Genomic DNA, 13,869 nt, shown 5'->3' with positions numbered 1-13,869 from the left:
ACCCAGTCGCCGACAAGCTCGGTCCCAGAAGGGAGCTGCTGTCTGAGCAGGAAACTGCATCTTTAGACTCCTGCCCAGCCACGAGAGAGGACCAGGGAATCTCACCGACCGCTTGAGGACTCTCCCCGGATCGCTTCAGCCCCACGCCGCCCGGACCCTCCGGGCCGCTCCCCACCAGGTTCTCAGCCACAACCTTACCTGAGGGCTCCTAACTTCCCCGAGTGTCCGAGGATGCTCGGGCCATCGGCGGGGACCTCGGGGCAGCAGTGAGGGGGACATCCTCACTCAGCTCCTTACTCAGGTCTCCTACTGTGCCAGGGGCTCCCCCAGGAGGACGAGCATGGTGATTTTCCTTCGGAGTCCACTGGTTCAGGACGTCTGAGAAGATGCTAGCCTTGCAGCTGCTCACTTGCTTCCTGCAGCTCCTGGCTGGGCTGGCACTGCCTACTGTGCCCCCCAAGGTAAGAACTTCTCCCACTCCTGGCCTGGCTTTGCTGATCTGCTTGTCCCAGCACTTGAAGCAGGGGACTCTGAAATCACAGACTCATGCCAGGGAGTAGCACTTCTCAGGATGTCCACATACTTCCCAGGGGCCAGGCTGGACCTATGGCCTCTGCCTGGAGACCTCCAACGAGGTTGTCCCCAGCTCCGGGGGGCTGTCTTGGTAGGGGGCAGGGAAGCCACGGAGAGAGAGGGAGGTTTCCCGTCTGGTCCCTGGAGCCATCGTGGCTTTGCTAAAAGCATCTGTCGCTAATCCCAGGCAGTTCCCTGGCCTTGTGATCAGGGTCGAGGCCCCATGACCAGCCAGGCGCCCCCAGGACCTCTGACCTGGCCTGGTGGAGAGGAAGCCATCTGAAGAGGCTGCTGGTGGGTAGGCTAGGCCCTGCCCCCACCGGGCTCCAGGCTGAGCTGGGGGCTCTTGGGTGGGCTGGGATGAGACAAGGGGTCCTGCTGTGCCCTCTCTCCCGGGTGGGTGGCCGGAGGTCCTGAGTGCAGGGCCTGGGGAAGTGAGCAGGGCCCTTTTCCCAGGAGCCGGGTGAGTCTGGCTGGGAGCCAGCTTGGGCAGCAAAATCCTGACAAAGCCAATAAGCTCCATTCCCACTGCGCTTCCAGGCCGCCCTGGGAGTCCCCAGCCCCAGCTCAGGAGTGGGTGGGCTGGCCCCTGCTGCAAGGCTGAGCAGCCCAGCCGCCAGCCTGCTCGCTGCAGGGCTGACCAGAGGTGTAACATTACCGGCAGCGCTGGCTCATGGCGCTGCTTGCTCCAGCTCCTCAGCTCCCACCAGCTGATCACCTCCCCCTGGAGTCTGGCACCCAGCCAAGGCGGGCTGTACAAGGCCCAGCAGGGCTGGCCTGGGGGCTGGGTAAAAGGGAGACCCCACAGGATTGCAAGATCTTTGGGATGCAGGAAGGCCCCAAAAGCCTCCGGCCTGCCCTGCTTTTCTAAAAGAAGAAACCGAGGCCAGAGAGAGGTGGGACCTGACCAGGGTCCACTTGGGTTTCTGTTGCTCCTGGAAGGAGGTAGCTCTGAGACATGGCAGTGTGTGCAGAGGGCGAGGAGGAGCTCAGAAGGGTCTCTACCCTCTTGCCATTATGCTTGACCCCGGAGCACAGAGCAAGAAGGTGACTCCCCCCACAATCTCTGCACCTTTCCATCTACAGCAACAGGCCCTGTCTGCTGGGAACAGTTCATCAGAGGTGGAAGGTAAGCCATCCAGGCTGGGGGTACCATGCTCAGCCCCGCTATTCTTTCCTTCCAAGTCCCCAAAGAGGAGGGAAAGGGGTTGGCATGCAGGGTAGGTGCAGGTTAAATTAGGGAGAGTCTCCATCCTAGGTAGTGAAGATAGCAGGGCCTGTAATCCAGCAGCCTAGAGAGGTGCAGTGGTTCTGAGGTAGGGTTGCCCCCCACACAAAAAGCAGACCAGTATAGCCAGGGCCTGTCCGTCTGGCTCAGAGCCCCATCTCAGCATGTGGTAAGGGTGCAGATGGGGTCTTGAAGGACAGGATGGGCAGGGGGAGCCAGGGCTCAGATTGAGGGTCTGGGCCCTGGATATATCAGGTAAGCAGTCAAGAAAACCAGGCTGGGTGAAGGGCCTCCCCAGCAGCCCAGCCCTGGTGGAGCTGCAGGGATCTGACCAGGCCTTTCCATTGATTACAAACAGACAGAAAATGAGTCGTACCCTCCCTGGCCTCTCCACTCCCTGCCCTGGGTTGCATCAAGAGGGAATCTTCAAAGGGCAACCAGACGTTTGCCAAAGAGACATAAGCGCAGGAGGTGGGAGGTCCATGCCAGGCCCCTTGCCTGGCTCCTCCCTCCCGACCTCCCTGATACGTGCAGAACAGCCATGCACTACTCTTGAGGCATCCTGCTGTGCCGCAGGAGAGGGGTGAGTAGGGACGTGCACTCACACACTTGGGGTAGCTGTCTGTGGACTGGGGAGACCCGCTGTGGGCCTGCCGCCTACCTGTGCACCTGGCACTCAGCCTCTCCTGGGCCTCCAAGTTCCTTGATGCTTGAGTCTCGGACCCCTCGGCCACTAAACAGGTGGGAGGACTTCATGGGGAGGACCTCGCTGTCCTCTGGAACCGGCACAGTATTATGCTGTCTGGGATCTGAGGAGGGACCCATCATCCACTTCCACGTCATATCCTTTTTCATGTTTTTAGCAGTTCAGGCAGCAGCTACCAAAGATATCTGAGCCTCAGGGTCTTCATCCATAAAATGGGAGCATTAGGTGACACGATACCAAAGGCCCTTTCTTTTGCTACAATTATAGAATTCTCTGACCCTGTGAGGAGACACAGGTGTGTATATGTCCCAGGATTTGGGATGAGGAGGCTTGGAAGTATAAATTCATTACGGCCACTCACCTGTTATCCTGATCATGGGGAGAGGAGGGGGGTGCACTGCACTGTGGCCAGGGAGGCACAGTGAGCTTTGGACTTGTTCATAAAATCTGAAAATGCTGTCCTCTCTCTGCTAACCCTAGAGCAACAGACAGCATGGGCGGGCACTGGGCAAAGCTTTTCACTGTTACTCTTCATGGTAGTAGTGTTGGAAGTTTGCTGTCATTCCATCTGACCACAAGGCTATGAAGTAGGAAGGAATTTGCCTTCCTGCCTTTACAGAGGAAGAGCCTGTGCTCAGAGAAGTCCTGGGGTCACCTAAAGCCTCAGGCACTTCCCAGTGTATCTGGGCTTGATGGGCACCAGGATCCCAACTGCCCAGTGGCTGAGCAGGGGTGAGAGGGATGTCATTGTGCCGGGCTGGCTGTGAGCCCAGTCAGTAAGGAGGACACCTGCTGGGCTGGAGCTGGTGGCCAGTGGCTTTGCCCAGTCCTAGCAGCTTCTCCAGAATCATGCTCTCGGGATGAAACTTTTCCCTTGTTGGGTCTCTCTGTTCTGGGTAGTAAGGCTATTGGGGACAGATGAAGCTGGAGGGAGAGCTGAGAGCCTAGCAGTGGCCCTTGGGGACACCCAGCCATAGCTTCAGGCACCTCCCACCCCACCCCCACCCCAGCCCAGAGCAGGTCTGAGGCCAGCAGAAGTACTTGGGAGCCACTGAGCTGAGCTCTTTCCTGAGGGGCTCAGCCCATGTATGCGGGCAGGTACTGCACTCCCTCAGCCTGGCCCCTTGCCCAGCCTCCTTTGTTTCTCCCTCTTGGCCTGACAGAGGCCTCCGAGGACAAAAGACCCTCTTTCCTGCTGGCTGCCAGGTAAACCAGGCCCTGGCCACCTCCTTCTGGGACTTCCCCGACACAGTGTGGCGAGCTGGAAAGTGGCAGATTTCCGGATTTGAGGGCCCTGGAGACTGGGTTCTGTAGAGGCAGAGTTGATGTGCTGGATGCGGGGATGGAGAAAGGAAATCCTTTCTGCCACCAAGGCCTAGCCGGCTCGCTCAACCTGGCTGTGGCTACCACCCAGCCAGCTGGGTGTGAATTTGTGAGATTTCAAGGGGCCTCAGGTGCTCCTTTCTCCGCTGTTCCCCTCCTGGAAGGCTGGTCGCAGCACAGGCGCTGAGCTTTCTGTGGTGCTTTGTCCGGCCGGCTCTTCTCTGCTCTTATTTATGTTTCCGAAGCAGAGATTAAACGTTCAGAGTGGTGCGGTGCTCACAAAGGTTTTAGACTAAACACAACTCATAGAGCTGGCGATAGGAAGTTGCTCTCTGACCCCCTATTGCAAAGGCAGCCTTCCCCCAGGCCGCAGGGTAGCCTATAAGGAGAGCGGCCCTATTTCTCACTTGGGGCTGGGAGGATGTAGTGCTGTGGCCTGGAGAAGTAGAGTTGGGGCCCTCTGGATCCCCCTCCAGCCCCAGGCCAGCTCCAAACCCCAAGCAGAGCAGGCCAGGATGGTGCAAGCAGACACCCAGATAAGCACGGTTTATTGCCTGAGTGGCTGCCCTGCCAGCTCCACATGCACAACGCCGCCTCTTGGGTATTTTCCACCAGCTTGCAGCCTCTCCCGAGGGCCTCTGCTACAACTGGAGTTTATTTTTCTTCTGAGATTACCCTGAGACTCATGTCCTCATAGGCTCAGTGGAATGGACTTTGGCCCCACTACCGCCTAGGAAAGGCTGTAAGGGGCTGTGCTATGCCAGGGCTGCTAGGTTCCCAGGTGACCCAAGCCCCTGTCCTCCCCCAGTAGCTGAGGATGACCACTGGGCATGGAGCAAGATGACCTGGCCCTGGGGGTGTTTCTTTGCCAGAAGTCTCAAGGCTGGCCCTGGCTGGGTTTGAGTGCACTGAATCTGACAGTCTGTCAGTGTGGAAGAGGCCTTAGCAATCATTTACGTCCAGCCTTCTTCTTTTTCCCCAGCTAAGGAAACTGATATACCCAAAAAGGTTGAGTGACCTTCCCAAGGTCACATAGTCAGTATAGGGCCAGGAGTAGAAGCCAGATGGCCTGGCTCTGGCCACTTCCTGAGAACCTCTCCTTGGGCCCCACCCCCAGACCTTCTTCCCCTGAAGGAACAGCATCTTTTGAGGGATTCCAGATCAGCCCCAAAAGATCTGGTCATTAAAAGGCTGTTTCTGATAATGCTTGGTGAAGGATCAGCTAATCAGACAGGAGTCACTTAGCCTGTGTTTACTGGGGTCTCATTTCTGTCTTCCCAGAGCCCCAGTTTGGCTGTCAAGGAGATAACAGCTACTGGCTAGGAGAAGGTGGACCCCAGGGCCAAGCAGTGCTATAGGGGGTGGCACCTGTAGGGTGGAATTGTTGGACAATGTTGCAGGGAGGAGAAGGGAGGCACCTTGGGAAGCAGGGGCTGGGATTGACTTGGATAGGCGTGAAAGCAGGGAAAGACGCTGCCTGAAAATGACCATGACATATCACGGCCTCATGCGCAGACTGGAGGACCACAGAGAAGAGGGCTAAACGTGTGGCTGGATGTGGTCATGGTTGAAGGCAGAGGAGCTGGCACCAAGTAGGGACACGAGGGAAGGATACATGGTGGGTTTGGGGGCAAAGAACAAAGGTTAAGACCAAGCCCCCCTGCGGGACTCTAGAGCGCTTTTCCGTAGTTTTCCAAGACAGGGAAACACCAGATCAGGCCCGAGGGCCTGGGGAGCTGCCAGGGCACAGTCCTTGTAGCTTCAAGGAGCCAGGGCAGACACGGGTACCAGAGTAGAGAACAGGGCTGAGTGCTCCAGACCTGGAGATTTGCACCCAGTTAGAAAAGATGAGGTCCCGCAGGAACCCCGGAGGGGTCATGTGAAGCGGGGCTTGGACAGGTGGGGGCTTGAGGGGAAGCAGCGCGCGGGCTGAACCGGTCTAGAAGGTCTTCTTGCCTCCCGTAGTGGTGCCCTTCCAGGAAGTGTGGGGCCGCAGCTACTGCCGGACGCTGGAGAAGCTGGTGGACATTGTGACAGAGTACCCCAGCGAGGTGCAGTACATGTTCAGCCCGTCCTGCGTCTCCCTGAAGCGCTGCACGGGCTGCTGTGGGGATGAGCGCCTCCAGTGCACGCCGGTGGAGACAGCTAACATCACCATGCAGGTAGGGGTGCTCCCCCGCCCCTGATGCCTCCTGCTCACGGCCCACACACTCCCACTAGAAAGGACTCAGAAAGAGGAGGCAGCCCAGGTCCCAGGACTCCCAGGCCAGCGTCCCCAGCCACCCTCCAGCCCAGGGCCCTCCTTCTGTAGCGCACATCGTTCCTTGGAGCCCACTCACCTGGGCCCTCACCAGGTGTCAACCTTTGTCTTCTTCCAGATCCTGAAGATCACCCCAGGGGTTCGCCCCTTCTACGTGCAGCTGACATTCTTGCAGCACACGCTCTGCGAGTGCAGGTAGGTCCGGACAGGCACTGGGGCAGGCTCTGTGCACTTCGGAGCCTCGTCAAAGATGGGCATAGGTGTAGGTGGAGGCTGCCCACTTGCTTCCCTGCTTCCATTTTGTGCCCCTCCCAGCTGATTTGGCCTAGGGAGGTGGTACCAGCATGGCCGCCAAGACGCCCCAGGGGAAAAGGGAGCCTGGGTCTTTTCCAGACTTACAGGGGCCCAGGGCAAATTGTCACTGTCCTCGGAGATGGAAGGCAGCTGCATAGGCGCCCAGAAGAGTCGCTGGAGGCAAAGACACAGCAAGCCCAGACTTGGTTCTGGGCTAGGCTGCCTGCCCACAAGAGGGGGGAAGCTGGGCTGAGAGGGAGAAGGAAGGACAGGCTGTGTGAAGAGGGAAAGGACAAAAGAAAAGAGGCAGGCACTGTGGTTTTTTTAAAGTTGCGGCCCCTGCCCTTCCCTAATCCAGAGGCTGTGGTCTGCATCAACCCTGCTATCCAGATTCAAGGAGAGTGACAGGCACTGAGACGCTGCTCTCGGTGCCCCTGTGCCATGGAGAGCAGCACCAGACTCAGGTCCAGAACTCCAGCCCCAGCTCATGAGCCATTCGAAAGTGTTTTCTCATTTATTTGCATGTTTATTGGGTGCCGACTGTGTGCCAGGGACTGGCCCAAGGGGCTGCAGTGGTGAGCAAGACCGACAGAGTGCTGCTCCCATGAGCACCCTATCCCCATGGCAGAGATGAAGAAACTCAGGCTCCATACAGATAGTGATTTGCCCCAGCTACTGGGTGTGGAGGAGGGGTTTGGTCTGGACTGCAGCCTGAGTCCTAAGCTCGCCCTAGTCATGCTGCCTGTCTTGGCCATCACCACGTACTTACATAGCCCCAGTACCACCAAGGCTTGGCACTGCCCCCTTTGAACCAGAGCCCAGGCTCTGGGGCCTCTGCCTCAACCTGTTCCTTCCTAACCAGTGTGGAACCAGGTAACAGTAGTTCAGCTATGACCTCTCCTGGGCACAGGGCTGGGTGGTGACTGACCTTCATCTTTTACATCACTTTGCTCTCACAGACACTTTTGGGGCTGAGAAGATGAGGAGAGTGAGGTTCCAAGAGTGTTTCTGGCTTGACCAGTAGGGAGACCAGGCATTCCCAAGGAAGGGGCCAGCTCAGGGCAGCTTTCCCTCACGGGCCCCACAGCTGCCTGCCACCACCCACTCTTCCCAGGGAAGACCAAGGCCCAGTCCCCTTCCAGTGTGCCAAACAACAGGGAGACTTTTCTTTTCACTTCTGGGCCAATGGCCACAGCCCCGGGGGGCAGAACTGGGACATGCCTGGTGACCATGTGGCTTGTGCTCACCTCCCTTTACTGCCCCATCAATTCCTCTGCTGTTGCCAGGGCAGGGTGGGTATTGTACCCTGGCAGGCAGCCTTAGCTAGCAGCAACTAACACCCCTGGCCCTGGCCTTGCCCATCCCTTACTGTCCCAGAGGAAACTCCCAGAATGCACCCTGCCAGGAAGCGTAAGAAGTGAACAGAGAAAATGAACCAACAGAGAACAGGCTCGAAAGGCTCCAGATTGGATGCCAAGCACCTGAGGTTCAGAGGCCTGTGAGGAGGAGCCCCAAAGCCTAGGGTGGCAGTTCCAGCCCAAGGCTTCCGACTTGCTTTCCCTTGTCGACTCCGTGCTGCCCCCTCGTGGTCGCATTGCCAACTGCAGGACCAGTGCTTGGGAAGTCAGGGGAGGTTATAAGGGTGGCAGGAAGCCCCCACTTACTGATCTCTTGATTTCTTCTGCCCCTCTGTCTGTTTCCCTAGACCTCTGCTGGAGAAGACGAACCCAGAAAGGTAAGTGGCCTGGCCGGGGTTCAGGGCTATTCTCAGGCCTGCCAGCCCCTGTCCTAGCATGGGCCCCCCAGCCACTTTGTCCTGATGCTTTGGCTTATTGCAGGAGGAGACCCAAGGTCAGGGGAAAGAGGAAGAGAGAGAAGCAGAAACCCACAGGCTGCCACCAGTGAGTGTGCGGGGAGCCCAGGGATGGCAAGGAGGCTGGGCCCAAGGGGGGCCTTGCCTAGGGGTCCAGTGGTTGGGGAGGGGGAGAGGCGAGGTTTAGGGAGTCTTAGGAGCTAGAATAGGGGCTGCACCTCTTCAAGGGCACAGGAGGGCATTTTGATTTTTTTTTTTTTTTGTACCACGGATCAAACTCAGGACCTTGTGCTTGCGAGGCAGGCAGCAGCACCACTGAGCTAAATGCCCGTCCGCATGACAGCATTTTGAGGCTTGTCTTCATTTAGTCTCAAATCTCAAAGTCTCTATGTGGCCTTGAACACATCATTTCACCTTTCTGAGCTGAGTTTTTCTGTGTGTAGAATGACAGGGCAGGGAGTGTACACAGAACACAAGGTCATTCTGAAACATTGACCAAGCACTCCCCGTGTGCCAGGTGATTAGCGAATGATATTTCTAAGGCTTAGGTTCTAATGATGAGGAGTTATCTACGGTTATATCCCAGCAGCCCTGGGGAAGGTGCAGCCCCTACTGGCCCCTAGGCCAGTGCCTCCTCTTCCCCCTCCATGTTTCCTGCCCATCTTGGCTTCACACCTGGGGGCAGCACCAGTTTTGAGTGTGGTTGGGAGAGAAGAATTAGGGAAAGGATCACCCAACCTGTGAGTCAGAAGTAAAAATAAAATGTTTCCCATGGACAGTGAATCAGGCACACTAGGTTCACCTTTGGGTCTGAATCTCCTAGTGCCGAGATCAGAAATCATTTCATGCTACAGAAGTGGAGGTGATCCAAGCCCTGGCCCCACAAAACAGCTCTTCCACAGGCAGAGATGTCCCCCAGCTCCACCAAGACAGGGATTTGGCCAAGTCCGTCCCCTTAAGGCTCATGGCCCTCCTTTCTGTCCTGGACCCGTGCAATAATTTGGGGCAAGAGCTGGTGGTAAAGCCAGTTCAGAGGCATAAGCCCAGCCAGGCAGCCCCAGATGCAAAGTGCCCCATCACCCCATTATCCAGGCATCGGTCTTTAAATGTTATTTTGGGGAATTCTTTTGAAAGAATTTCAAAAGCCCATGTGCTCACTTGCTCATTTTTAAGTTGCTGTTGAACTTTTTCGTCATAATTATGAATAGTTTACAAAGGATGTAATTTCTAGCATATCATAAACATTAATATTTAACATAAAGCTATTACACAGTGAGTATATAACCCAGTCTTCAGATATAGCCTATGGAATATGCCACCCTAATTTATACAACTTTTAAAAATTGAGTAACCAAAAAAAAAAAAGTTTATACTCTTCAAATTGGCATATTTAATTGCTTCTACTTTCCTAGGATTTTGTATTTCCATTTCTTTTCCCCACAGAATTTCAGCCTAATGTAATTTTATTTTTAATACTCAGAAGTCTTATTTATCATCTTGCTATTTATCTGCCACAAAGATGCGATGTGAGTTTGAATTATTTTAAATTTCCTGTGAGCATAAGCCAAATTAAATTTTCCCTTAGAACAAATTATCAAAAATAATTATTGGTAGTACCACTTCATCAAAACAGCACATATACATCATGGTTTGATAAACGTAACATGTAAAAGTGCAATCAGTCTTACTGGGAAGGCCTCTCAATGAGATGGGCGTGGCTACTTCTTTTCAATTAGTTAATGGCTTTTACTTCCTGCCAGAATCCTTCCAGGATTCTGCATAAATTCCACTCCTGTTTATCATTTTTTATAGAGGAAAAGGTTGAGAAACCATACTCATGTATGTAAGTAAATGGAACTGAATGCTATGGAACTATTTAAACTACATCCGAGTTATGTGCCCAAAACCTGCAGGTGATCGGCTAACAATTGCTTCTAGGGTGGGGTGTGTAGATCAGTGTTTGCCTACCATGCAAGAAGTCCTGGGTTTGATTCTCACCATGTGTGTGTGTGTGTGTGTGTGTGTGTGTGTGTGTGTGTGTGCGCTCGCGCGTGTGTGTGTGTGAAAACTTCTAAGGACGCACTACTGGCTGGCAGTGACATTAGTTTGCTCCTCAGTCTGGTTCAAAGACTTGGAAACTGCTTGACTTGCAAATGGCTTTGATACCCAGTCCTCAGCCCTATTTCCTTCCTCAACACCTACACCAAGCTCTCAAATTGTCCCATTTCATCCACTTAGGCTACTTTGACCTTGCAACAAAACATTTTTACTGGATTTGGGATCAGCAAGATGCCTTCTTTCTCCCTAAAGGGAGAAAGAGTTGTCAACAGCCAAGCAGACCTCAGGCACTTTCTCATGCAAATAATTTCAAGGCTGAATACACGGGAAGGCTGAAAATTGGTTTCTTTAAAACCATTAATTCTCAGCCTTTGTTCCTCTGTTTGAAGACTGCTGTCTGAAAGTAACCAGAGGCTTTAAGCTGGGCTGCATTCAGATGTGACTGTCACTGACTATTGTGTAACCTAGGGCAAATTTTGAAGAAGACTCTCTGGGCTTGGTTCCTGGTCTCTGTGCCTTCCTCGTGGGGTACCGCTAGGGGTAAATGAGACAGTGCCTGGTGTTAAGTGCTGTGTGAAGTACAGCCCTCCACTGCTTGTTGGCCTGGGTGTAAGCAGGGTTCCAGAAGCGCTGCATCCTTCCTGTCCTCCCTGCCTAAGCTTCCCCTTTGCCTCCCACCACCACAGGAAGAGACCCCGTCCTCCACAGTACACTGATAGCCCCTGCCTTGTCTGTGTTTGTTCTCTGGCAGGTGTGGTGAACGTGCTCCCCGGAGGTAACCAGCCCCTCAGCGGAGAAAGACCCCACACCCAGCTCGTATATTTATTACTGTCACACTCTCGGTGACCTCCCTGCTGGTACCTTCCCTCTATTTATTAGCCAACTGCATCCCTGCTGAATGACTTGCTCCCTCCAAGACGAGGAGCAAGGAGGGACAGGACCCTCAGGAATTCAGTGCCTTAAACAGAACGTGAGAGAAGGAAAGAAGCCATCCACAGACCCGTGGGAGCTTCGGCTTGGAAAGAAACAAGACAAGACCTTGTGAGGGGCATGCTGGGCCCTAGAAGCCCCAGGTCCCCGGGGACTGGAGAAGAAAAGAGGGGACCCTGCAAAGACTCCTGGCTTGAGGCTCTGCCAGCAGCTTTTGCCCTGGGCTGCTCCTGACCCAGGTGGGTGCAGGCGCCTGCTCTGGCCACCAAGTCCCTGGCCGGTGGGAAGTCAGGCAGCCGATGGAGGGGATCCAACCACATCCTCCTCTCCCTGGCAACAGATACTTGCCCTGGAGATTGGGATGTTCAGCTCTGGAGAACAGTGCTTGCCTGGGGCCTTTTGCTGCTCCTGGTCCTCTTACGTTGACCCCCCCCCAACATCTTGCCTCTGGCTTATTCTGGGACATTGCTTTTTCCAGCCAGGGTACCGTGATCCTGGCCCCTCTTGGGGACCCAGGCAGAGTGGGCTCTGGGCTGGTCAAGAAGCAGGGTGTGAGAGGAGCAGCCCAGCCGGTGGGGATGAGGTCACTGGGAGAGAAACCTGTGTGCCTTAGCCTAGCAGCTGCGGAGAGTGAAGCAGATTCCCCAAGGGCCCCTGTACGCACCAGCTGCCCCTGCAGGGCTGTCTGACTGCCAAGCCAGATTCTCTTGAATAAAGCATTCTAGTCTGGAAATAGCTTGTCCAGGGGAGTGTGTGTGATGGAGGAGTGGGCAAAGAGTGGGTGAGGGGATGCCAGGAGCCCAACACCATTGCTGTACCCAGTTTTCTCACCTTAAAAATCCTGCTCAGGTTTTGGAAAGCACATCCCACTACATGACAATGGGTCAACTTTCTCCTCCTTTCCTTCCTCTTTTTGACAGCTGTCTTAGTCACCTTTTAGTTGCCGAGACACAATACCTAACGCTCACAACTTAAAGGAAGAGAGGCTTATTTCGGATCACAATTTCAGAAGTTTCAGTCCATGATTGGCAGACTGAAATGCAGAAACAGTACGGTGGAAGGGCCTGCAGGGGTAAAAAGCTGTTCATGGCATGGTGGCCAGAAAGCAGAGAAAGAGAAAAGGGAAAAGCTCAGGACAGGAAAATACCTTCTAGGTCACACTCCTGTGATCTGCCTCTTCTGTCCAGGCCCCGCCTCCTGACAGCACACTGAGCCAATGAACTGACCAGTAGACGACTCCACTGATGAGTACAGCACTGCCATGTTCCCCCCATACTCCAAAAGCCCCGAATGAGAGTTTTGGGGGACAGTCTAGATCCAACTCTAACACGCTGCCCATGGCCCCCATAAAGAGTCCCTTTATGCAAAATGCATGAAATCCATTTTTAAGAGTCACCAAAGTTTTAATAGATCCAGCGTTGCTAGAAAGTTCAAGTCCAAAGTCTCCTCTGAGATTCAAGGTAAAAATCTTAGGTCTGAGCCCCCCATGTAAAAATCAAACAGAAAGTTAAATACCCACAGGCAATGGCACAGGATAAACATTCCCATTCCAAAAGGGAGCCATGGGAGATAGAAAGGCATGGGACCAAAGCAAGACTGAAACCCAGCGGGGCAAACATTAAATCTTGCAGTTCCATGTCCAGTGCCTGGAGCAAATTTTGACAAGATGTGACCTCCAGAGGCTTAGGCAACCTTGCCTCTACAACACTGCCATTTGCAGCCCTCACGGCCTCTCTCTTGGGCTGGCTCTATTCACTGCTTGTGATTTTATTTAGCAAATATTCCTGACTTTACCACTACCTAAGGTCTCCACTGAACTTTTCTGCTTCACAGTTTCATATAGTACCTCCTCAGGGCCAAACTACCTGGCCTCCAAGGCCTTCTGAAACCTGGTTGGGAGCCTCCCTGACATCACAATTCTTGCACTTTGCATGCCTGTAAAACCAGGGCCATGTGGATAACAATTGTCTGCTGCCACCATGAGCAGTGGCTGGTCCTCTTGATCATGGTTGCAGAGGCCTATGAGTGCCTGAATGGCTAAGGACTGTGAACCAAGTCCTAGGCAACCAATTTCCTAGGCAGCCCTTCTTGGAGCAGGGAAACCAAAGTCTTTCACTTTTGTATTTTTGAGCTAGTGAAGGGTAAGATCTTGGTGATTCTTGAGATGCCCTCGAGCCATCTTTCTTATTGTCCTGGTATGGCTACTTTGAAATGTTGATCTTTTCAGCAACAAGCTCTCTTTGGCTCCAGATTTACAGGTATTTCCTTTCTGCCCAAATGGAAATTTTTTTAGATAAGCTTTTGTCCTAATTCTCATTGCATCACTGGAAGTAGGCCATGCGACAGCCTGAACACTGGGCTGCCTTAAAATTTCCTCTGCCAGATTAATTTGTCTGTTGCCCTTAATCTCTCTCAGTCTCAGGACATGGGCAAAACATAGACAAATTTTCTGTAAGAATGTAGCGCACGTGGTCTTAAGTTCAGCTGCCAAAGGAGTCTTTGTTCCTAACAGAAATCTCCTGAGCTTGGCCCTTACACTCTGAATTTGTAACAGGATTCCAGTCTTCTGAACTCTGATCAGAATCTCCCATCAAGCTCAGTGTTTTCTCTGGCCAACATCTCCTGACCTTTCCAAACTTCTTCCTTAAACCAGTTACAGAGACTTTTAAAGTCAGATAGTCACA

The 13,869-nt window shown here is 53.8% G+C and overlaps 1 protein-coding gene across 2 annotated transcripts; it reads left to right on the top strand.

Annotated features, from left to right (window-relative positions):
* The first annotated feature begins 6 nt into the window (after nucleotides 1–6).
* Nucleotides 7–11,899, top strand: Pgf (placental growth factor). Of its 2 annotated transcripts, XM_033766884.1 has the most exons (8): nucleotides 7–178; nucleotides 319–461; nucleotides 1,660–1,702; nucleotides 5,796–5,992; nucleotides 6,209–6,285; nucleotides 8,090–8,119; nucleotides 8,223–8,285; nucleotides 11,007–11,899. In XM_033766884.1, exons 2-8 carry the CDS (start codon nucleotides 387–389, stop codon nucleotides 11,032–11,034), a joined length of 513 nt encoding a protein of 170 aa, XP_033622775.1. In that variant the 5' UTR covers nucleotides 7–178; nucleotides 319–386; the 3' UTR covers nucleotides 11,035–11,899. The 2 variants fall into 2 exon arrangements, with proteins under 2 accessions (XP_033622775.1, XP_010643821.1); XM_010645519.2 differs by lacking the exon at nucleotides 8,223–8,285.
* The last annotated feature ends 1,970 nt before the right edge of the window (nucleotides 11,900–13,869 follow it).

This window comes from Fukomys damarensis, unplaced genomic scaffold (genome assembly GCF_012274545.1).
Source record: "Fukomys damarensis isolate Sample0158 unplaced genomic scaffold, DMR_v1.0_HiC HiC_scaffold_21, whole genome shotgun sequence".
Classification (NCBI taxonomy): domain Eukaryota; kingdom Metazoa; phylum Chordata; class Mammalia; order Rodentia; family Bathyergidae; genus Fukomys; species Fukomys damarensis.
The sequence above is the reverse complement of the archived record's forward strand: the minus strand, read 5'-3'. Positions and strand labels throughout refer to the sequence as shown.

Coding starts and splice junctions, on each gene's coding strand:
- Pgf (XM_033766884.1), top strand. CDS start 387: ATGCTAGCCTTGCAGCTGCTCACTTGCTTCCTGCAGCTCCTGGCTGGG. Junction 8,120..8,222: donor GAGAAGACGAACCCAGAAAG/GTAAGTGGCCTG, acceptor GGCTTATTGCAG/GAGGAGACCCAAGGTCAGGG. Junction 8,286..11,006: donor AAACCCACAGGCTGCCACCA/GTGAGTGTGCGG, acceptor GTTCTCTGGCAG/GTGTGGTGAACGTGCTCCCC.